Raw genomic sequence first — 25,768 nt, 5'->3', positions numbered from 1 at the left:
GAATCTTGCCTGATTATCTTTCCCTTTTCTTTTCCAAAAAGCACAGAGACCATTGCATTGCCCACTGCTCCCTTTCAGCTAAGTCAGCAAAGACAAGGAATCAAAAAAAAATGGAAAACTTACATTTATGTAGTGCCTTTCATGACCGCAGGATGTCTCAAAGCGCTTTAAAGCCAATGAAATACTTTTGACGTGTAGTCACTATTGTACTGTAGGAAACACGGCAGCCAATTTGTGCACAGCAGGCTCCTACAAACAGCAATGTGATAATGACCAGATAATCTGCTTTAATGGTGTTGGTTGAGGGATAAATATTGTCCAGAACACTGGGGATAACTCCCCTGCTCTTCTTCAAAATATTGCCATGGGATCTTTTACGTCCACTTGAGAGGGAAGACGGGGTCTTGGTTTAATGTCTCATCCGAAAGAAGGCACCTAACAGTGCAGCACTCCCTCAGTACTGCACTGGGACTTGAACCCACAACCTATTGCCTCAGTGGCAAAAGTGCCACCCACTGGGCCATGGCTGACACAAACCTACAGCCTTCCAGTCTATATGACTTTTGCACATCACAAGGTATATATACCCACTTTCATTAATTGTTCAACATTGGAACTTATGTTGGTTAATTTATTTTCTAATATATGATAGATAAAAAGGATATATTGAGAAATAGAATATGTTACCATTAAAGAGGACAGATTAAGGAAATACACCAGTTTACAGTTTTGATCTAAAGTTAATTCATATAAGAGATGAAAATTGCATTCCATTACAATTTCACCCAAAGTTATGTTCACATTTCTAACATTTTTAAAATCTTTATTATTTTAGCTGAAAAATAAGTTCAAGAAGCAGATCCCAGAGGGTGCTGAAGCAACAAATGTGCTTGTAGGTGAAGTAGACTTTTTGGATAAGCCATTTATTGCCTTTGTCCGATTACAGCAGGCTATGATCCTAGGGGCTCTTACAGAGGTTCCAATGCCAACCAGGTAAGGATATTGTGTCATATGGGTTTGTTTAGAATTAATTTCAGCTTCATGTATTGTTGAAAATATTATTTTAATCACTATGATCCTTGGCTTTATAAATAGAGGCATAGTGTACAAAAGCAAGGAAGTTATGCTAAAGACTGGTCAGGCCTCAGCAGGGTATTTTGGCCAATTCTGGGCACCACACTTTAGGAATGATGTCAAGGCCTTAGAGAGGGTGCAGAGAAGATTTACTAGAATGATACCAGGGATGAAAGACTTAAGTTATATGGTTCTAATCTGGATTGCACTGCCTAAAACGATGGTGGAAGCAGATTCATTAATAACTTTCAAAAGAGAATTGGATAAATACTTGAAGGGGAAAATTTGCAGGGCTATGGGGTAAGAGCAGGGGAGTGGGACTAATTGGAAAGCTCATTCAAAGAGCCTGCACAGGCATGATGGGCCGATTGGCCTCCTTCTGTGTTGTATCATTTTCTGATTCTATGATTTAAATCACCCTTTCCCACTGGCTTATGCTTGGATATGTTTCTGTGGATGTTTTCCGTATCTTCTCAAATGGCATTCTCCGAGCATGAGTCCGAACAGTGGTTGTTGCAAGGTTATTTGAATATGGGGGACCCCCATAGTTCAGCCCGATCCTGTCCCCATCCATTGTCCACAGATGCCCACTTTTCAGCAGCAAGTCACTGGATAGCAATTAGGAGTGGAAATCCTTTATTATTCCCCCTTCCCTGCACAGAGACACTAGAGCTAATTTTAGTACCTCACTACAGCAACAGCTCAGATCCATTTTGGAATTGAACCTTGTCTGTATGACTCAGTATGATACCGGTCAGTGTATTTACCCACTGAAGATGGGCTAGCTCATGTGTTCTGTTTATGCAGATTTACCAAGTATTAGTCATTTAGACTTTCATTAACCTAATTTAATGCATTTCATGCTGGAAAATTAATATCACTCCATATGTTTAAATGGATTTGCAATTGTTCATCCTCTTTTTTTACTGCAACTTGTACCTATTCTTAATGTGCAACATAATGTTCTGCTTCAGTAACTTCCCTAACAGGAATAAGGAGCGGTGCTCCCCTTTTACTGGACAGAACTTGATCTTATTTTAATACAAATTCCAAAAATCTAGCTCTGTCACAGGCACAATGAACCAAATGGCCCCCTTTTGTGTTATATTTTCTATATTATATATTATATTATAAATTACTTTTATTAGATTCTAATTTGTTTCTCAGTCCATTAAAAAAGGGTAAATTTTGTGAGGCCCCGGATACACAGCCAACATGCCTCCGATTTTCTGATACACGCTGGCTGTGTTTGAGGCGACACTGGGCCTCACAAAATTTACCCTAAAACAAAACATATTGCTCTAGAACAGTCTACACAGAAATAGTGTATCTTTTTCTTTCTCTTTCAGGTTTCTGTTCATTCTTCTGGGGCCAAAAGCTAAGGCAATGGCTTATCATCAGATTGGGAGAGCTATTGCAACTCTGCTTACAGATGAGGCAAGCTAGGAGTAAATGCTAAAATTAAAGCTTTTGATGTAATCTGTTAATTGTACAAAAAATGTGACGTGTGTACAAGTTACAATTATCTACCTCACATAGCATTTGATAACTGTAATGCTTTCTTCTCTTTAAGTATCATCCTCATGTCTGAGGTGAAACAGCCATGTGCACAATCCCACTCCCATGTTGCCAATCTGATTGGTATTCCTGTACAGCCTCTTGTATCACCCAACCATCTTTTCTTAATCTTTGGCCTTTTATTTTCCTCTGCATGATCGTCTTGCTGATAGCATAGCATGCATCCAATGAGAGCCACGCCAGAACCAGGGGTCTCATACAGAAGACCATCAAGCCACTCAAGCAGAGGTTCCAATGCCTCAACAGATCTGGAGGTGTCTTCAATATAGTCCAGAATGAGTGTCAAGATTTGCCATTGTGTGCTGCATGCTGCACAACTTTGCCTTAGGAAAGGGGCAAGCGTTGGAGCCACAAGAGCAGTAAGAAGTTGAGGTAGAACAGGAAAAAGAGGATCAGGAAGCTAAGGCTGCAGAGGAAGACCAAGGCCCAGCAGTGCTGCCAGCTGCCAGAGCTTTCAGGCAGCAACTCATTGATGAGAGATTCTCATAAATGTTCCCCCCTCCTCAATGCACCAACAGACCCTGCATTCACCTAACCCAGTCCTCACAGCTACCATCTAAATGCCCTCTTACAGTCCAACTTCATGGGTGTTGATTTTACATGACTTAAGAATATCAAGACCAAAACAATCCAAGACATTTCTTCACTCTTCATTTAACAATTGCTTAAGCAGGCATGCTTTTATCCCAAGAGAGGACAGCATCTGCCTCTCCTATGGAGCCAATGCCCCTCTCATGGAGCTGCACCTCAGCCCTTCCCCACTCTGTGCAAGAACAGAGTGCATAAGTGATGAGATGCTCACAAAGTCCCTATCAATGCAGTCCTTCATGCTTTGCAAGCCAGAGGACATGCCAAATCCCAGAGCCAAGATGAGAGCAGCCTGAGCTTCCATTAAAGCTGTTAGAGCTGCCAGCAGAGCCTCCATCATTGTGGTTCCCAATGCAATGTTCATAGAGCTGACCATTTGCTCCATAGTTGACTGCATGGTCTGGCTGCCGTGTTCAAAGACTCCACACAAGTTGAAGTTGGATTCCTCCGTGTTCTCTGTCATTGTACTAAAGTTCACTGGCAAGGTGCCCAGTGCACTTAGAAGTTTGTGCTGTATAGCGAATAGTTCTCTTCTACAAGCTGGGTCCTCAAAGTCTTCATCTCCAACCTCTGCTGCGGGGCTAGGAGGCGAGGTCGCCCTCCGGCGACATGCTTCTTGGACTGACCTATCAATCTGCCTTTGCTCCTATGCACTTGTGCTCTCCCAGTGCAGATCCCAGTACTTTAGCCTTAAAACTATGCAGGGTGCCAGTCTCTGAACTGGTGTTTGCTTGGGTAAGGTTGAGTGACGCTGGATCTTCTGGAGGGATGTACTCCTCTTCCTGTGGTCCTGTTGTGCCCTCTAGAGTATCAGGTTCTGAAAGGGAAGAGAGAGCCAAGGGTAAGCAGAACCGATGAGTGACTGCTGAGGATGAGATTTCAGTGGGAAGGAAAGAGAGTGGAATAACTAAAAATCCTACAGAACTTCTCCTCCAGCCTCTCCAGGAGCCACACTCCTGATGCGCCTCCTGCCCACAATGTCCATGACGGTCTCTTCCAGAGAGGACAGGATATTTATATGAGAGATTCTCATAAATGCTTGGTCTTCCCTGTGTCTGCATGCTTCCTGTTTTTCTGCACCAGCTTCTCTTGCAAGAAAGAAGGGAGTGTTAGCCTAGTCAGAGGATGTGCATGTCAGGGTACAATAATGTGGCTGGTCTGTGAAAGATGACACAGGTGTGAGGAGGTGAGGGAAGTGATAATGAGGAGAGTAGCAGGTGCAGAGTGCTGCAGTAGAAGGTGGAGTGAAGAGTGCTGCAGTAATTGAAGGAGACTGGTGGAGGGAAGGGTTGTGAGTGCTGAGGCTACAGGTAATGCAGGGCTAAGCAAAGAGTAATGAGAGATATGAGTTAAGAGTCTTACCTTGTCAGGTCATTGAACTGTTTCTTCATTGCAGCGAGGTTCTTAGAGCCATGCTTCTGGTGCTGATCTACTCTGCCACCTCTGCCCACTGGTGGAACGATGAGGTCCCTCCTCCTGCCGACCTCCTCCACCAGCACCTCCAAAGCTGCATTTGAACAACGGAAAGTCCTTCCAATATCTCTTCTGCCTGTCATTTCAGTGATGTTCATAATGAAGCTGATTGCAGTCACAGCGCACCTCCCCTTAAGAGGTGCTGGCTGCCTTTATCAGACACCACTGACGTCCGATTTTCCATGTCACTCTGTTAGCTGAGCTGCTAGTAAAGAGCATGAGTAGCATTGGCAACCTGCTTATTTGATGCTAAGCATGCACAGGGACCAATTTAGCGCAGCCCCCAAGCCCATGTGAACAGGTGCGCCGACCATTTTGCAACTTTAGGCTGCACTGTCTCCAGGAAATGGATAGCAATGTTCTGTGATTTGGGAGATGTAACTGTGGGGCAATTATGCGGGGTGCGGGAACCTTAACTTGAGGAGGAACCTGAATCTACTGGGTTTCTGCCTCTCTAAAATTCCCCACGGAATTACGCTTCATTGAGGAGGGTTGGGGGGGTTGGTGCGAGGGTGCTTCTGCCTGTCACGTTGCGTTCAAAAACAACTTTCAGGACACATCTGGGATTGAGGGCACCCCAGGAATTCCATCCAAAGCGCCCCTGATAGGCCCAGCAGGATTAATGTCTGCTGAGCGCAGGCCTAGGTCCTGTTCTGGACCTTAATGAGACCGTAGAAAAATGAAAAAAGAACAGAAAGGGATCTCTAACAAAGTTGCCCCACCATTTCCTGCAGGGAAGCAGAACAATTAAGACATTTTTCTTCGACCCTATCCAGGCCTTTGGTGCCCCCTCTAGGAGTGACCGGATGCCGCTCCAAATTCCGCCTCCTCAGCCTCTTGCTCTCCGATAGACGTGCAATATTCAAATTCTCTTATCTCTGGCACGGGGGATGACAGTGGTGGGTGGAAGACTTGCCCCGCCACAATTCCGTCCCCTTGAGCTGCTTTGTGGGACTTCTACGTCACATCTGCCTATTGTTTACACTTGAGTATGGTATCGGATTCTAATGAAAGCTAAAATCATATTGGCCCAGATTTTCCTGGAGTGGGACATCTCGTGGCATGCCGTGTTAGTTAAACTTTTCCTCACCCTTCAGCTTGAAAATTTTTTGCCCTGTAAGTTTCTGGAACTGTGAGGATAACGGAGCATCTGAGACCTTAGTGAACGACGGGACCAACAGACTATCTGCTTAACCAATGAGATTTAAGGATTGAGGAAGAAACAGAGGGACGATGGAGAAGGAGGGTAAATTAGAGTCAAATCAGGTACAGAAAGAGAAATAAAGGGAGGGAAAGAAAGATTGGATTAAGAAAGAGAAAAAAGAGACGGGAAGGAAAAGTAAGAAAAAAGATTTTTTTAATTAAATTTTATAAAATCTCTAACAATAATTTAGTACTTGTAGGAATAAGACTCCACAGTTTAAATTGTTCCCTTTTCGGGCCGGAGAGGTTGATTGGCATTGCAGGAACATAAATCTCCTCATTAAAAAGTTACTTATGCTGTTAATCACCAGCCCTAACTTTCTGTGACGAGTTTAATGGGCAATTAATGTGCAAATGCAGCAACTTCATGAAACTCACTGGGAAACTGAGGGCAAGCTGCCGGTTTTGCGAGGCTAACGGTGGAATGGCACAAAATCATCCAGCAACTTGTGGCGATTCACAATTCACAGGGTATCTCTTCCTTGCCAGCGTGCGCATTAAACTCGCCATTATTTTGGCAGCAAATTCTGGGCCAGCATTTTTCAATTTGGTCATATAGGTTTTACCACTGAATTGTACTTCCGGAATAGGATTTTACATGAACTAAGAAAACATTTTTTAATTTTTAAATTAGTATTCCTTTGATATTAGATGTTTAGCAAATAATCTAAATGGTTGGTAATTACTTTTTAAAGAATTATTCATTGTTTTGATTAGCTGATTAAATAATCTGTAAGAACTATTTTGCAGTTATTCCATGTTGTGGCATTCAAGGCAAAAGTGAGAGAAGACCTAGTAGCAGGAATTGATGAGTTCCTTGATGAGGCAACTGTGTTACCTCCAGGGAGGTGGGATCCCACTGTACGGCTACCACCGCCAAAGATTCTTCCATCACTGCACAAGCGGTAAGGGCTGAGTAAATTGATTAATTTTTAATTTTTTGTCCTCCACATACAATAGAATAAATCCACCAACCAAGCAGGGAAATTACAGCCACATGGACTGTTCCCTGTCTGAGAGCAGGAAAATAATCCACTTGCTGCCTATACTCAGCTGCTAGAGAATCCACAAAAGTGACACGAGGTGACTTATCTGGGGATATTACCTCCCTTTCTAAAAGGCATTGTTTATTTACATCTCCATACTTCTCTGATGGAAAAAGCTGAGATCAATATTTCAGTGATTTCTGAAAGCTATTCTTTCATTATATTTCCTACAGTGAAAAGAACTGAGAATTAGCCCTGGGGTAGGTTACACATATTGTATGGGGAATGGAGGTCATATGGCCATCACACCAAAAATTCCCAAAGGGACAGTATTGCTGAGCTTTCTCCCATTGAACAACTGTTCGATCTTTGGTAAATGGAGAATAGCTTTTTGTTGAATAAAGAAAATCCACAAAGTATCATTCTTACAATTTTTGTTTGCAATTTGTGAAAGTCTTTTTAACTTTTATTTATTTTCTCTATTTTAAGTGATTTTTCTGTTTTATGTCCCTTGTCCACTTCATGCCATGTACCATCCCTGCCCCCACCCTGCTGAGAAGGTAAATAAGCAATCTGTTCATGAATCTTTGCCAAAGTAATCCATGCTGGAAAGTGTGTGAAAAGAGCCCAGATTATCTCTGAGAGGGAAGCACTTTGTCCCCTTCAGTTTTCACATTTTGTTTTGGGTCAGCTGGGCATCTGATATTTGCAGAAACTCATCATCATGCTTAAGAACCTTGAAACCAAGCTACTGAAAGCTACAGGTAGAGTTTTTGTTTACTTGATCTGGAGTGCACACTGTGCCCTGGAAGGGACATAGCCTGCTTACTAAAGTTACAAGAGCTTATGGGGCCCCCAAGTGTTTGCAAGGGTACTGCTGGAATTTAACCAGTTAGAAACAGGCAACCTACCTGCACAGAGTACGGATAAGCTTCCTGCTGCTTGTCCAGTGTGGACCACCCTATACATCAGGGCACTACCTTGCAGAGTTATCTGGAGCCGAGTGGTAAGAATCCCAACTCCAAGTGATATGTCTGCTTAATGAGCCAGGCTGGGTGTTCAATAATCAACACTGCCCTGGAAGCTTAGCTGGCTCAGCATTCCGGGTTACTAAGTCTGCCACAGAAGGGGAACCCTATTCCAATCTTCCATTGCCACCTTAGAGCCATCTCAACACAAAACAGACCTCACTTACCACATCTCACTCTTTGTGCTCAGAAGAATTTCTAATATCAATCCTAAAAGTACCCTTCATAGTTTCATAGCAGCTACAGCAGGAGGAGGCCATTCGGCCCATAATGCCTGTGCCAGCTCTTTGAAAGAGCTATCCAATTAGTTCCATTCCCCTGCTCTTCCCACATAGCCCTGTAATTTTTTTCTATTCAAGTATTTATCCAATTCCCTTTTGTAAGTTAATATTGAATCTGCTTTCACCACCCTTTCAAGCAGTGCATTCAAGATCATTACAACTCGCTGCGTAAAAAAATGTTTCCTCAAGTCGCCTCTAGCTCTTTTGCCAATCACCTTAAATCCGTGTCCTCTGGTTACCAACCCTTCTGCCACTGTGATAGATTAATCTATCAAAACCGTTCATGATTGTGAACAACTCTATCAAATCCCCTCTTAACCTTCTCTGTTCTAAGGAGAACAACCCCAGCTTCTCCAGACTTTCCAAATAACTGAAGTCCCTCATCCATGGTCCCATTCTAGTAAATCTCTTTTGCACCCTCTCTAAGGCCGTGATATCTTTCTTAAAGTGTGGTGCCCAGAATGGAACACAGTACTCCAGCTGTGGCCGAACCAGTATTTTATAAAGGTTCAACATAACTTCCTTGCTTTTGCACTCTATGCCTCTATTAATAAAGCCCAGGATCCCAAATGCTTTTTTAACAGCCTTCTCAACTTGTCTTGCCACCTTCAAAGAATTGAGTACATACACCCTCAGGCCTCTCTGTTCCTACGCTCCGTTTAAATTGTACCATTTAGCTTATATTGCCTCTCGTCATTCTTCCTACCAAAATGTATCACTTTACAATTCTCTGCGTTAAATTTCATCTGTTATGTATCGGTCCATTTCACCAGTCTGTCCATGTCCTCCTGAAGTCTGTTACTATCCTCCACATTGTTTACTATATTTCTGAGTTTCGTGTTATCTGCAAACTTTGAAATTATACCCTGTATACCCAAGTACAGGTCATTAATGTATATCAAAAAGAACAGTGGTCCGAGAACCAACCCCTGGGGAACATCACTGTATACTTCAATCCAGTCTGATAAACAACCGTTCTTTGCTTTCTGTCCCTTAGCCAATTTCGTATCCAAGCTGCCACTGTTCTTTTAATCCTTTTGATGCCCTTTTAAAAAGCAACGTGGATAAAGGGGATCCTGTGGATGTGGTGTACTTGGATTTCCAGAAGCCTTTTGACAAGGTGCCACATCAAAGGTTACTACACAAAATAAGAGCTCATGGTGTAGGGGTAACATATTAGCATGGATAAAGGATTGGTTAGCTAACAAGAAACAGAGAGTAGGCATAAATGGGTCATTTTCAGGTTGTAACGAGTGGAGTGCCACAGGGATCAGTGCTTGGGCCTCAACTATTTACAATCTATATCAATTACTTGGACCGAATGTATGGTTGCTAAATTTGCTGATGACACAAAGGTAGGTAGGAAAGTAAGTTGTGAAGAGGACATAAGGAGTCTACAAAGGGAAGTAAGGGTGGAAGTAAGGGTGTGGGCAAAAAATTGGCAGATGGATTATAATGTGGGAAAATGTGAACTTGTCCACTTTGGCAGGAGGAATAGAAAAGCAGTATATTATTTAAATGGAGAGAGATTGCAGATGGAATGTTGTCATTTCTTGCAAGGGGAATGGACTATAAAAGTAGAGATGTTTTGCTACAGTTTTACAGGGCATTGGTGAGACCACATCTAGAATACTGTGTGCAGTTTTGGTCTCCTTATTTAAGAAAGGATATAATTGTTATGGAGGCAGTTCAGAGAAGGTTCACTCGACTGATTCCTGGGATGAGGGGGTTATCTTATGAGGAAAGATTGGACAAGTTGGACCTGTATACACTGGAATTTAGAGGAATGAGAGGTGATCTTATTGAAATATATATGATCCTGAGGGGACTAGAAGGGGTATATGCTGAGAGGCTGTTTCCCCTTGTGGGAGAGACTAGAAGTAGGGGCCACAGTTTAAAACTAAGGGGTGGCCTATTTAAGACAGAGATGAGGAGAAATTTTTTCTCTTAGAGGGTCGTGAGTCTGTGGACCTCCCTTCCCCAGAGAGCGTTGGAGGCAGGGTCATTGAATATTTTTAAGGCTGAGTTAGATAGATTCCTGATTAACAAGGGAGTCAAAGGTTATAGTAGGTAGACGGGAAAGTAGGGTTGAGGTCACAATCAGATCAGCCGTGATCTCATCAAATGGCAGAGCAGGCTCGAGGGGCCGAATGGCCTACTCCTGTTCTTAATTCGTATGTAATCCCGTGGGCTTTAATTTTGCTAACAAGTCTATTATGTGGTACTTTATCAAAAACCTTTTGAAAGTTCACATACACAACATCAACCGCACTACCCTCATCAACCCTCTCCGTTACTTCATCAAAGAGCACAATCAAGTTAATCGAACACGACTTTCCTTTAACAACTCCGTGCTGACTTTCATTTAATAGCCCATACTTTTCCAAGTGCCAATTAATTTTGTCCCAGATTATTGTTTCTAAAAGCTTCCCCACCACCGATGTTAGGCTGACTGGCCTCTAATTGCCGGGTTTATCCCTTTCCCCTCTTTTGAACAGGAGTGCAAAATTTGCAGTGCTCCAGTCCTCCAGCACCGTCCCCATATCTAAGGAGGATTGGAAGATTGTGGCCAGAGCGTCTGCAATTTCCACCCTTACTTCCCTCAGTATCCGAGGATATAACCGATCTGGACTAGGTGACTTTTCTACTTTGAGTATGCCAATCTTTTAAGTACCTCCTCTTTATCTATTTTTATCCTATCCAATATTGCTACTACCTCCCCCTTTACTGCTGCAATGGCAGCATCCTCTTCTCTAATGAAGACGGATGCGGAATGTTCATTTAGTTCCTCAGCCATGCCCTCTGCCTCCACATGAAGATCTCCATTTTTGTCCAGAATCGACCCCAACCTTCCTTTGACTACCCTTTTACTATTTATATGTTTTTAAAAGACTTTTGGGTTCCCTTTTATTTTAGCCGCTAATCTATTCTCATACTCTCTCTTTGCCCCTCTTATTCCCTTGTTTAGATCTCCTCTGTACTTTCTGTCTTCATCTTGGTTCACTACGGTATTATGAACCTTGCATTCGTCAAAAGCCACCTTTTTCTATTTTATTTTAATCTCTATATCTTTAGTCATCCAGGGAGCACTAGCTTTGGATGCCCTTCCTTTTCCCTTCATAGGAATGTGTCTATTCTGTAGCCAAATCAACTCCTCATTGACGTTCTCCCATTGTTTAATTACTGTTTTGCCTGCTAATTTTTGATTCCAATCCACCTGGGCAAGATCCCTTTTTAACTCACTGAAATTAGCCCTCCTCCAGTTAATTATTTTCACATTTAATTGTTCCTTGTTCTTTTCCATAACTATTCTAAACCGAATGATTTTTTTTTATTCGTTCATGGGATGTGGGCGTCGCTGGAGAGGCCAGCATTAATTGCCCATCCCTAATTGCCCTTGAGAAGGTGGTGGTGAGCCGCCTTCTTGAACTGCTGCAGTCCGTGTGGTGAAGGTTCTCCCACAGTGCTGTTAGGAAGGGAGTTCCAGGATTTTGACCTAGCGATGATGAAGGAATGGCGATATATTTCTAAGTCGGGATGGTGTGTGACTTGTAGGGGAACGTGCAGGTGGTGTTGTTCCCATGTGCCTGCTGCCCTTGTCCTTCTAGGTGGTAGAGGTTGTGGGTTTGGGAGGTGCTGTCGAAGAAGCCTTGCCGAGTTGCTGCAGTGCATCCTGTGGATGGTACACACTGCAGCCACAGTGCGCCGGTGGTGAAGGGAGTAAATGTTTAGGGTGATGGATGGGGTGCCAATCAAGCGGGCTGCTTTGTCCTGGATGGTGTCGAGCTTCTTGAGTGTTGTTGGAGCTGCAATCATTCAGGCAAGTGGAGAGTATTCCATCACACTCCTGACTTGTGCCTTGTAGATGGTGGAAAGGCTTTGGGGAGTCAGGAGGTGAGTTACTCGCCGCAGAATACCCAGCCTCTGACCTGCTCTTGTAGCCACAGTATTTATGTGGCTGGTCCAGTTAAGTTTCAGGTCAATGGTGACCCCCAGGATGTTTATGGTGGGGGATTCGGCAATGGTAATGCCGTTGAATGTCAAGGGGAGGTGGTTAGACTCTCTCTTGTTGGAGATGGTCATTGCCTGGCACTTGTCTGGCGCAAATGTTACTTGCCACTTATCAGCCCAAGCCTGGATGTTGTCCAGGTCTTGCTGCATGCAGACATGGACTGCTTCATAATCTGAGGGATTGCGAATGGAACTGAACACTGTGCAATCACCAGCGAACATCCCCATTTCTGACCTTATGATGGAGGGAAGGTCATTGATGAAGCAGCTGAAGATGGTTGGGCCAAGGACACTGCCCTGAGGAACTCCTACAGCAATGCCCTGGGGCTGAGATGATTGGCCTCCAACAACCACTACCATCTTCCTTTGTGCTAGGTATGACTCCAGCCACTGGAGAGTTTTCCACTGATTCCCATTGACTTCAATTTTACTTGGGCTCCTTGGTGCCACACTCGGTCAAATGCTGCCTTGATGTCAAGGGCAGTCACTCTCACCTCACCTCTGGAATTCAGCTCTTTTGTCCATGTTTGGACCAAGGCTGTAATGAGGTCAGGCGCCGAGTGGTCCTGGCGGAACCCAAACTGAGCATCGGTGAGCAGATTATTGGTGAGCAAGTGCCGCTTGATAGCACTGTCGACTACACCATTCATCACTTTGCTGATGATTGAGAGGAGGCTGATGGGGCGGTAATTGGCTGGATTGGCTGGATTGGATTATGATCACTGTTCCCCAAATGCTCCCCCATTGAAACTTGCTCCTCCGCCCCACATCATTTCCAGAACTAGATCCAGCACTGCTTCCTTCCTCGTTGTGCTAGAAAGTTCTCTTGAACATATTTCAGGAATTCTTCCCCCTCTTTTCCCTTTACACTGTTACTATCTCAGTCTATATTGGGATAATTGAAGTCCCCCATTATCATTACTCTATAGCTCTTGCATCTTTCTGCAATTTTTTCCTGCAAATTTGCTCCTCTATGTCCTCCCCACTATTTGCTGGCCTATAGTATACACCTGATAGCGTAATAACTCCTCTAATGTTCCTTAATTCTAACCAAATAGATTCTGTCTTTGACCTCTCAACTACATCATCCCTTTCCAGTGGTATAATAGTTTCTTTGATCAATACTGCCGCCTCCCCTCCTTCCTTTCCTTCCCTATCTTTCCTGAATACTTTGTAGCCAGGTCTCTGTTATTGCCACTATATCTTAGTCCCTTGTGGCGACTTGAGCTTGCAGCTCACCAACCTTATTTACCACATTACGTGCATTTATGCACATACATTATAAACTCATCTTAGATTGCCTCGCACATGCCCCTTATCTGATCCCTCCTAATTATGAAATATTCTTTATTCTAGTGCTATTTGTCCCTCCCAGTCCTCTGTGCACCTTGTTTCTTCTCTCTAATGTTTCATTCTGGTGCCCATCCCCCTGCCAAATTAGTTTAAACCCTCCCCCACTGTACTAGTTAACTCCACGCGAGGACATTGGTCCCAGCTTTGTTGAGATGCAACCCGTCCATCTTGAACAGATCCCTCCTGTCCCAGAACTTGCCCCAATGCCCCAGGAATCTGAAGCCCTCCCTCCTGCACCATTGCTCCAGCCAAGCATTTATCTGTTTTATCCTACTATTCCTATACTCACTAGCGCATGGCACTGGGAGTAATCCAGAGATTACTATCTTTGAGGTCCTGCTGTTTAACTTCCTCCCTAGCTCCTGAAACTCTAACTGCAGGATCTCGACCCTTTTCCTTCATATGTCATTGTTTCTCACATGAACCATGACTTCTGGCTGATCCCTTTCCCCCCTCAAAATGTTCTGCACCCTCACAGTGATGTCCTTCACCCTAGCACCAGGGAGGCAACACACTATTCGGGACTCACGTCGGCGGTTGCAGAAACAACTGTCTATCCCCCTATCGAATCCCCTATAACAACTGCATTTCTTTTGCCCTCCCTGTTCAGCCGAGTCTCCCACGGTGCTGTGGATTTGCTCCTGACTGCACTCCCTGGCGGTGTCAACACCCTCACTGGTATTCAACACAGAATGCCATACACCCAGGGGATTCCTGCACTGCCTGCCTGTTCCTCCTAGACAGTCTGGCGATCCCCCACTCCCTCTCCGACTGACCTCTCTAGTTGCGGGGTGACCACCTCCTGAAACATACTATGCATGAAACTTTCAGTTTCCCGTATGCACTGTAGTGACGCCAGCCGCCCGTCAAGCTCAGAAACTCTGAGCTCGAGCTCGAACAGTTGGCGGCACTTCCTGTATTTGTCGTTTTCCAGGACACAGGAAATGCTCTGGAGTTCCCACATGGCACAGGATGTGCATGCAATGTGCCCCTGCTGTCCTGCCATGTTAGCTAACAGTTATTTAAACTGTTTGTTAAGCTTTAAAGCAATTTACTGTTTAGTTAACGCTAAGGCCAGGATTTTGACTCAGAGCCGGGAAGGGGGCAGGGGCGTTGAATCGCAGACGGGAAACCCTGAAATACAGGTTTCCCAGACGTCCTTATGATTTTGACGTAAGGACATCTTTTTTTTTGTCAGCTTCCCGTCCGACAGGCCGGCCTGATTGACAGGCTGGCCTCAGATAGACGGGAGCAGAGCAAGGAAGAGGACATGAAACGTTAAGTGTTCAGCTAAGTCTTAGATTGTATGGATGGGGGGAGGGCATGGGGGGCATGAGTGGTACAGGGGCATTGGTGGATCGGGAGTCCGTGATCGTGGGGGTGAGGGGGGGTTGCAATCGTTGGGGGGGTGCTGGCGATCGTTGGGGAGGTCACTGCAGGTAGGCTTGTTGGTGCCTGGGGGAAGCACTCAAGCTCCTCCAGGCCCACAAGCTGTGCCAGAAAGGAACCTACCAACAGTTCTGGGCCTTCTTACCTCCTCTCACGCAACGTGAAGGAGAAGGCCCTGGAATCTCGGCCCCCAAAGGTTGAAATCGCAAAACCTTTCAAAATGGAGGCCCACAGCTTCCTTGAAAGGCTTTAATGTCCAACCCACCTCCTGAGAGCAGATTGGTTGCCTGCCCCTCGTCCCGCCCCGGTGAAATCCAGAATTGGGTGGGTTGGAGTCAGGTTGGGGGCAGGTCTGAAATTGTTGCAACTTTCAATGTTCCCCCTCCTCCAACCCACCTGTTTTTCATTGTTAAAATCCTGCCCTAAAATACTCACCACTAAAAAACACTAACCACTAAGAACAATAACCGCTAAAAACACTAACCAATAAACTAAATACTTACTGACTTCTACTACTTACAACGCTCCTCCTTGTCTTGTGATGTCACTTTTTGACTTTTCCTTGATTTTTTGATTGCTCGCACCGCTCCCTTTATGCTCCACTCAGCCACTTCTCCCGCGCTCTGTGCTCTGCTCAGCTACTTCCCTCGCACTTCTCTAGTTATAACCTGTGTTCTCTGCTTCTACTCCCACAGTTTAATTTAAAGTAATATTCTGGATTAACTTTCTCTATACCCTTAACAATCAAAATTTCTGCAGTTTTTCCTTATAACACAGAAATGGGGATCAGCCTCTTCCCTCCACTGCCTCCAGTGCTTGAATGTATTTCTTGTTCTTTGGCGACCAGAACTGGATGCAGTATTCAAGGCGTGGTCTGACTGGAATACAATATAATTTGATAATTATCTCCTCTGGATTATATTTTACTGTTTCGGCTATGTAATTCAACATCCTATTGCCTTTGTTGATTGATTTGTATTGGCTGGATATATATACCATTGACTATACTAGGACTCCCGAGGTCTCTTTCACATTCATCCTTAGACATTTCACCAACATTCACCACATGTCATTTACTTTTTTTCTTCATAGGCGTAGCACCGAGCTCTGAGGCAACCCAGTCAGTACCTTCCCCCACTCCGACATAACTCCAATTATGAAAACTCATTGTTTTCTATTCTTCAACTGGTATCTTATCCATTCCTAAGGTTACCCTGAATTTTCACAGTTTTGAGTTTAATTAATAGCCTTTCCTATGGAACTTTGTCAAAACTATTTTGGAAGTGCATCATGTCATAAGGCTTACCACAGTCCACTTGGGTTGTCACTTCCGCAAAGAAGATGAGGAGGTTGGTGAGGCAACATCTTCCCCTTCTGAATCCATCCTTACCCCCTTCTCACTCACTATCATATAATATCATACAAGCATACAGGCAACCACACAAACAGCGGACCGCATAAGCAGCATACAGTGTAAAGTGACCGCCACTGGAAGATGTCTCATGCAGGCAGCATTATAATATTAATCACATTAGCCAATTAGGTTATTATTGTTCCCCAAGTTTACTCCTGATAATCAATTCGATCATTTTACATGGTATGGAAGTAGGACTAATGGATCTGTAGTTGTCCGTGTCTGTCCTCTCAGGTGTACGTAAAAGATTCCATGCCACTATTTGAAGAAGAATAGGAGAATTCTCCCAGTACCCTGGCCAATATTTATCTCTCAACCAACCTCAGTAAAACAGAAAATCTGGACATTTATGTCATTGCTGTTTGTGGGACCTCGCAGCGTACAAATTGTCTGCCACATCTCCTTACATTATAACAGTAACTGTAATTGAGAAATACTTCATTGACTGTGAAGTGCTTTGGGACTTTCTGAGGTAATGAAAGGCACTATATAGATGCATGTTCTTTCCTGTCGCCATTTCTCTCTTTTCATCTCATTTATAACAAAATCATTGATTTTACTTGGGATACCTTTGTTTTGCGAGGGCATGTTGCTCATGTCTCCCCTTGTGAATACTTGGAAGAAGTATGTTCATTCAGAATATACTACTTTGTGCTCATCCTCAGTTTTAATCCCATTTGTAATTTTTATTGCTTTTACCTCTTTTCTGTCTGCTCTCTTGCTGTTGTGGTATTGAAAGAAATTACCTTGCATTTGTCTTGACCCTTATGTCATTACCCTTGACCCCCCTGTCCTTGCAAACTACTGCCCCATCACCAACTTCTCTTTCCTCTCCAAAGTCCTTGAACGTGTTGTCGCCTCCCAAATCTGTGCCCATCTTTCCCATAATTCCATGTTTGAACCCCTTCAATCAGGTTTTCGCCCCCTGCCACAGCCTTGAAACAGCCCTTATCATGGTTGTGATCATGGTGAACAATCCCTCCTCATCCTTCTTGAACTGTCTGCAGCCTTTGGCACAGTTGACCACACCATCCTCTTCCAACGCTTCTCCTCCGTTATCCAGCTGGGTGGGACTGCCCTCGCCTGGTTTCATTCCTATCTATCCAGTCGTAGCCAGAAAATTTCCTGCAATGGCTTCTCTTCCCAGTCCCACTCCCACTCCCGCTCCTGCTCCATTACCTCTGGAGTCCCCCAACGATCTATCCTTGGCCCCCTCCTATTTCCCGTCTACATGCTGCCCCTCGGTTTGTATATTCGGTGGTCCTGTAGGTAACACCTCTCTGTCTGAACACTTTGATTGCCTTGACAATGGGCAGTTGGAAAGATTATCTGTAATCACCAGGTATTGTTCTCTGAATATAAATGCGAAACGTTCAAGGATTCCCACATTCACCTGACGAAGGAGAAAGCCTTCGAAAGCTTGTGATTTTCAAATAAAATTGTTGGACTATAACCTGGTGTTGTAAGATTCTTTACATTTGTCAACCCCAGTCCATCACCGGCATCTCCACATCACACATATGAAAGCATTGAACTTCTTCCTGCGCTGCATCCATGTTCATGATGCTGTGCACCTGGCATTGACTTCATCACCTGCTGCCTCCCACTGTCTTTTGAGTATATGTCTGGAGGGCCTCTTGCCCCCCACCCCTTGCGGATATAGGATGTCCCTCCTTCTGTCCACCTCTTGCACCCAAGGTTTCTAGTGCATCAGCAGAGAACCTTGGTGCATGCACGCTTGCAGGCCTGGTACCAACTGAGATCGGCAGATTGGTGAGGTCTGATGTGCAGCTTGGAGGATGTGGGATTTAGTAGTGCGCAACTTTATTCAATGTTTTAACATAACTCATCAGTGTGTAAACAAAGGGATGGGATCTGCATCTGTGTTTTATGTGTGCGGTGTCTGATCTCTGTTCAGACTCCATGCAGACAGTAGACTGTTATTTTCAGCAAATAACAGGTACAAGCTACCTTTAAGAGATTTCTGAGAAACATCCTCCCTTTAATAGATTGCACTCCCTCTGGTGGTGGAAAGTGCAAATTGCATTGATTCCACGTGCAAGGCCTGGAAAGGAACGCTGATTGCAGGTAAGTGCTCCCGTGGATCCAAACTTGCGTCCTGCCTGCACAGGGTCCGTCGGGCGCGGGGTGGCTACCACTGCCCAAAACGGACCCTTATCGAATTTTTCCCCCTTTGATACTAAATCTCTTTGACTCTATCTCTCTCCTCCTCTAAGACACTCCTTAAATCCTATCCCTTTACCTGTTCTATATCTCCTTATGTGGCTCGTTGTCAAATTTTGTTTGATAATGCACCTGTGAACACCTTGTGACATTTTACTACATTGAAGGTGATATATAAATGCAAGTTGTTGTTATCCTTATTAAATGCCATTTGTCCCGCTTCAGTCCACTTTCTCCACCTATTCACATCTCTTTGTATTTGGTTTGTCTGTCCCTTCTGGTGTGAATGTCCCCCATGTCCCTGCCACCCCCTCCTTCGCAACCCCCCCCCCCCCAATTTGGTGTCACCTGCAAATTTAGATGGCTAGACAACTTTAAATGGCTGCACACATGAAAGCACTGTAATACAACCTAACTACATGAAGCATCATCACATAATGACACCTAGGATAGGCTGCAGCTTCAGCACATGAATGTTACTGTACATATGCTCCTTCAATTTACCACATGCCAAGACTATTTCTCTGCTTGCAGAACAAGATGGCATTTAATGCAAGGGAACAGATCCTAACTGGAGGAGGACTCAGAAATGACCAAACCCAGATTCCTCTGAAGATGTCCATCCTGGACAACCTAGCCTGTATGAGGAGAGGATAAAATTAGGTGAAGCTGCAGACATTCTCAGTACTGTCCAATTCCTACAACTTGCCCCCTTCTCACTCACTCCCACAAAGGCAGACGGACAACCACACAAACAACATAAACAGTATCTTGTAACGTGAGCTCCATTGGAAGGAGTCTCATGTAGATAGTGTTGCAATATTAGTCGCTCTTCTGTCATTGTAGGCCTGGAATGTGTTACAAAAATAAGTTGTTCTCAGTTTGGTTTGATAGTATGTTCATTTGCACACCACATCAACACAGCAGTATATTAAAATTACTGCTCAGTTAAATTTTTGTTACCATTATTAACATTCTTTTATCTTGCAGAAAATCTGTGTATTCTCGTAGTTCTAAAATTCACATGCATAGAGGAAATCATATTCACCATGAAGAAAGGTACGGGAGTAGTCTACATGTTGCTGAAGATTTGAAAAGAACAGGAAAGTGAGTATTTACATACTTCCTTTGGCTTATTTACACCTAACATCTCAGCTGAGAACTCAGAACAGATTAGAAATTGAAGCTGGGACCTTCCTGTTCACTATAGCTCAATTTCAAACTCAACAGTGCAGTTACCAACTGATTCACTGGGGCAACTAGGTGTATTCCTTTAACATTAAATACAGCAATAGAATATTATTCTGATAATGTAAGTCTTTGAAAATCTGTTGCAATCGATTCAGAAAATGTATTGTATAAGTAAATTTGCCCTCACAATATGGCAAGTCTTTTCAATATGTAAAAGCTGTTCACAATTTACAAACCCAAATCTTTTTGTGTCATTTCTAGGTGTTTTGGGGGGCTCATCAGTGACATCAAAAGAAAAGCACCTTGGTTTGCCAGTGACTTTTATGATGCTCTGAACCTCCAGTGTCTTTCAGCTGTCCTGTTCATCTATTTGGCCGCTGTAACTAATGCAATTACATTTGGAGGAATCTTGGGTGATGCAACTGACAACATGCAGGTTTGTATGCAGATTACTTGGGTGCTGTGTATTTTAAGAGTAACATTCATCTGGTGGATCAGTTTGTAGTGTCTGCACAATAAAACGCCACTTTAGTCATAGTAATTACAGATTATTGTATACTGTATCCTGGTCAGACAATTCCAATATTTTTGTTTGTCTCACCAAAAGTAAAAAAAAAGGGAACTGGTTTCCACTTTGTGTTTTTGTTTTTGTACCTATCAGAATATTTTTAAACCTCAGGCTACACAACAATATTTATAACTTGCTCTTCACTCTTTCAAGGCATTTCCTTCTCACCTTTCTCCTTTCTCTGTTCTCTCGATTTCTGTTTCTTTCTTCCTCTTCTGCTTGTCTGTTTCCTCTCTGATGTTCTTCTGTTTCTTTCTGCTGTTTCTTGCTTTTTAAAAAAATCCTCTCCTGCTATATTGTTATCATAGCATCATAGTACGGTACAGCACAAGAGGAGGCCATTCGGCCCATCTTGACTGTGCCAGCTCTTTGAAAGAGCTATCCAATTACTCCCACTCCCCTACTCTTTCCTCATAGCCCTATATTTTTTTCCCTTCAAGTATTTATCCAATTCCCTTTTGAAAGTTACTATTGCATCTGCTTCCACCACCCTTTCAGGCAATGCATTCCAGATCATAACAACTCACTACGTAAAAATATCTTTCTTCATGTCGCCTCTGGTTCTTTTGCCAATTGCTTTAAATCTGTATCCTCTGGTTGCCGACCCTTCTGCCACTGGAAACAGTTTCTCCTCATTTACTCTATCAAAACCGTTAATGATTTTGCACACCTCTATCAAATCTCCCCTTAACCTTCCCTGCTCTAAGGAGAACAACCCCAGCTTCTCCAGTCTCTCCATGTAACTGAAGTCCCTCAACCCTGGTGCCATTCTAGTAAATCTCTTCTGCACCCTCTCTAAGGCTTGATCCTTCCTGAAGTGTGGTGCCCAGAATTGAACACAATACTCCAGCTGAGACCTAACCAGTGATTTATGAAGGTTTAGCATAACTTCTTTGCTTTTGTACTCTATGCCTCTATTAATAAAGCCCAGGATCCCATATGTTTTTTTAACAGTTGGATTATTGTCTCCAAAAATTTCCCCACCACGACATTAGGCTGACTGGCCTGTGATTGCCGGGATTATCCCTCTCCCTTTTTTGAACAGGGGTGTAACACTTGCGATCCTTCAGTCCTCCGGCACCATCCCCATATCTCGGGAGGATTGCAAGATTGTAGCCAGATCCTCCGCATTTTCCATCCTTACTTCCCTCAATAACCTAGGATGCATCCCATCTGATGGGGTGACTTTTCTACTTTGAGCACTGCCAATCTTTTAAGTACCTCCTCTTAATCTATTTTTATCTTATACGATATTGCTGCTACCTCCTTTACTACTACATTGACAGCATCCTCTTTAGTGCAGACCAATGCGAAGTATTCATTTAGTACCTTAGCCATACCCTCTGCCTCCACAAGAAGGTCTCCTTTTTTGTCCCTAATTTCCCCCACCCTTCCTTTGAATACCCTTTTACTATTTATTTGTTTATAAAAGACTTTTGGGTTCCCTTTTATTTTAGCCGCTAATCTATTCTCATACTCTCTCTTTGCCCTTTACCTTTTTAGATCTCCTCTGTACTTTTTGTATTCAGCTTGGTCCTCTACTGTATTATGAATCTTACATTTGTCATAAGCCTCCTTTTTCTGTTCCATTTTAATCTCTATATTTTTAGTCATCCAGGGAACTCTAGCTTTGGATGATCTTCCTTTCCCCGTTGTGGGGATGTGTTTACTCTGTACCTTAACCATCTCATCCTTGAAGGCTTTCCATTGTTCAGTTACTGTTTTGCCTTCCAATTTTTGATTCCAATTCACCTGGGCAAGATCCCTTTTTAACTCACTGAAATTTGCCCTCCTCCAGTTAAGTATTTTTACGCTTGATTGTTTCTTGTCCTTTTCCATAACTAATCTAAACCTGATGATATTATGATCACAGTTCCCCAAATGCTCCACCACTGAAACATGCTCCACTTGCTCCATTTAATTCCCCAGAACTAGATCCAGCACTGCTTCCTTCCTCGTTGGGCTGGAAACATACTGATCAAGAAAGTTCTCTTGAACACACTTCAGGAATTCCTCCCGCTCTTTGCCTTTTACATTGTTACTGTCCCAGTCTATATTGGGATAATTGACGTCCCCGATTATCATTACTCTATAGTTCTTGCATCTTTCTGTAATTTGTCTACAAATGTGCTCCTCTCTCTCCTTCCCACTATTCAGTGGCCTATAGTATACACCTGGTAGTGTAACAGCTCCTCTGTTGTTCCTTAATTCTAAGCAAATAGATTCTGTCTTTGACCCCTCAACTACATCATCCTTTTCCAGTGCTATAATAGTTTCTTTGATCAACACTGCCATCCCCGCTCCTTTCTTTCCTTCTCTATCTTTCCTGAATACATTATAGCCAGGAATATTAAGTCCCCAATCCTTCCCTTCTTTAAGCCCGATCTCTGTTATTGCCACTATATTATAGTCCCTTGTGGCGACTTTTGCCTGCAGCTCACCAACTTTATTTACCACGCTACGTGCATTTACGCACATGCACTCCAAACTCATTTTAGGCTGCCTTGCATTTGCCCCCTGACTGATCCCTCCTGTTTCTTTACTCTAGTGCTATTTGTCTCTCCCAGTCTGCTGTGCACCTTGTTTCTCCTCTCTAATGTTTCATCCTGGTGCCCATCCCCCTGCTAAATTAGCTTAAACCCTCTCCTGCAACACCAGTTAACCTCCCCGCGAGGACATTGGTCCCAGCTCTGTTGAGGTGCAACCCATCCATCTTAAACAGATCCCTCCTGCCCAGAACTGGTCCCAATGACCCAGAAATCTGAAGCCCTCCCTCCTGCACCATTTCTCCAGCCATGCATTAACCTGTCTTATCCTATTATTCCTATACTCACTTGCAGGTAGCACTGGGAGTAATCAGAGGTTATTACCTTTGGGGTCCTGCTTTTTAACTTCCTCCCTAGCTCCTGAAACTCTGACTGCAGGACCTCAACTCTTTTCCTTCCTATGTCATTGGCTCCCACATGGACCACGACTTCTGGCTGTTCCCCTTCCCTCCTCAAAATGTTCTGCACCCTCTCAGTGATGTCCTTTACCCCGGCACCAGGAAGGCAACACACCATGCGGGACTCACGTCGGTGGTTGCAGAAACCCCTGTTTGTCCCCCTGACTATTGAATCCCCTATAACCACTGCATTTCTACACTTCGCTGTGCTCCCCGTGCAGTCCTTTGCCCCACAGTGCCATGCTCCGGACTCCACTCCTTTGAGGTGTCATCAGCCTAAGCCAATACTGAAAACTGGTTAATGAGCGACACAGTCCCGGAGGATTCCTGCAATGCCTGCCTCTTCCTACCCTGTCAGATGATCACCCACTTACTGCCCTGAGCTCTCTGTGGCAGTGGGGTGAGCACCTCCTGGAACGTACGATACAGGAAATTCTTAGCCTCTCGTATGCTCTGCAATGATTGCAGCTGCTCCTCAAGCTCAGAAACTCTGAGCTCGAGCAACCTGAGGCACTTCCTGCACACATGGGGCATAATTTTTACCTGGAGGCGGGAACTCAGTGGGTGGGTAAGTAATTGTGTGGGAAACCCCCATGTCATTTGAGCGGGTCAAAATCTGCGATCGCAACTAAATTGAAGGCACTTAATTTTATTTCCGGGTTTCGTGTCTCCAAGCTGCGTAGCGGGCGTACTACGCACCGCATGATGCGATCTGAACTCCACTATTTAAAGGGTCAGTACAAAAATGGATTTTGGAGGAGAAAGAAGGAAATAACGTTATGGAAGCGCATAGAGGAAAGGCAGCACCCAGGTTCTCAGACCCATCCCTTGAAGTACTGCTGGGTACTTTAGAGACGCAGGAGGGAAGTATTGTACCCAACTGATCGGAGGAAGAAATCTGGTTCTGCCACCAAGAAGGCCTGGCTGGAGGTGATAGAAGAGGTCAGCTGCAGGAGCACGGTGCCCAGGTCCTGGCTGCTGTGCAGGAAGCATTTTAATGACCTGACCAGGTCAGGAAATGTGAGTACATTTGATGTTTCACCCACATCCTGTGTTGTGCAAGACCCCCCCTCCACCCCGCCACTCTCACTCTGTGTTGGCACACCTACTCCATCACGTCACTCCTCACACGTAGTTGAGTTTCAGCATCAACCATCCTTCACTTTCTATGTACTTCCTCACCTCCCCATTTTTGCACCTACCACTGCCACTCACCCCAGTCCTGAGTCAATGTGATGCATCTGTCTGATAGTCACCCTCTGATGAATCTGCTTCATAGTCAGCCTCACCCAAAGCAATCATTCATCGGGTGAATACGGCACCTTCAGTCACTCACAGGCCTGTTCTTTCTCCCCTTGTAGGAGAAGAGAGTGCAAAACGCAAGGGAGAGGGTGAGGACTGGAGGTGGACCACCACAGATAGTGCAGCTAACAGATGTGGAGGAAGCGGCCATGGAACTAAGTGGGTCAGTTGCATCCTTATCAATCGGAGATGCAGAGTCTGGGAACCCGCAGATGGCTAGTGAGAGAACTTTAACATCTTTCACACACATGATGAGTTTATTTCATCAATGAGTGAACTGTGACAGACCTCAGTAAGTTCATTGGAAAGATTGTCACTTTTCTGATGAATAATTAATATCTTGTTGTCTTCCAGGGCCTTCACGAAATCAAGAAGAATTAGGCAAGATGGAAAGTATCGATTCCTCAGAGGACCTCATTCCTTCCGAGGGTGCACCGTCACATGACATGCAGCCATGTACCAGCGCAGATACTGGCACTTCAGTGGGTTGTGTTAGCCAGATAGTTGGGTTGTTACCTGGTGATTCACCACTCACAAGTGAGCACGAGCAGGCACTGGTGGCAGGGGCAGCTGTGGAGAGTCCACATTGGAGGGTGCACTCCTCTCCAAGCTCTGCTCAGCTGGACACAGATGCTGATCCACGGGGGCCATCGTTGAGAATGAGAATGATAGAGGTACAGCTGCACCTTTGCGAGGTACTGGAAAATGTGCCACGCACTCTCTCCACAATAGCGGAGAGGATGGAGAAGTCCAACTCCCAATACTAGTGGATTGTTGTCACAGGTAAGTGCGAGAATGTCTGCAATGGAGAGAATGGCAGCCTCCATTGAGTTTCAAGCACGGCCCTTAAATGAGTCTATGCAGGCCATGACAACAGCCGTGCAGACTCTGGTTGCCAACATTAAACAGACCAACAGATACCTTATCCGTGCCCTTACAAGGTGGCATATTTGTTCACCAAGCTGAACTCCACTCAAAGTGTTCCCACGTCTCACCTGTTGCCATCACCCTCAACTATTACCCAAAATGCTGCCTCCTCTCCCAATGGCCGAGTCTGCCCTTGCAGAGGTGCAGGTGGAGCAATCTTTGGTGGGGCCCTCACGGGCTCCAAAACCCAGAGGTCGTGGGCCAAGAGCATCTCAGCAGTCAGGGCAGGGATCTGAGCAGCCTGCCTCAACCTCTGCTGAAACCACAGGGGATG

The 25,768-nt window shown here is 44.4% G+C and overlaps 1 protein-coding gene across 1 annotated transcript in view; it reads left to right on the top strand.

The window, feature by feature from the left end:
- LOC137332208 (electrogenic sodium bicarbonate cotransporter 1-like) overlaps positions 1 to 25,768 on the top strand; it is a 127,332-nt gene that overhangs the window by 13,759 nt on the left and 87,805 nt on the right. The window contains exons 5-9 of the mRNA XM_067995904.1: positions 836 to 993; positions 2,424 to 2,511; positions 6,667 to 6,821; positions 19,553 to 19,669; positions 20,015 to 20,189. Coding sequence (XP_067852005.1) covers positions 836 to 993; positions 2,424 to 2,511; positions 6,667 to 6,821; positions 19,553 to 19,669; positions 20,015 to 20,189 — 693 coding nt within the window. The remainder of the gene's footprint in view (positions 1 to 835; positions 994 to 2,423; positions 2,512 to 6,666; positions 6,822 to 19,552; positions 19,670 to 20,014; positions 20,190 to 25,768) is intronic.

Source organism: Heptranchias perlo, chromosome 14, assembly GCF_035084215.1.
Source record: "Heptranchias perlo isolate sHepPer1 chromosome 14, sHepPer1.hap1, whole genome shotgun sequence".
Lineage (NCBI taxonomy): Eukaryota > Metazoa > Chordata > Chondrichthyes > Hexanchiformes > Hexanchidae > Heptranchias > Heptranchias perlo.
This window is presented reverse-complemented; position numbering and strand designations above follow the sequence as displayed.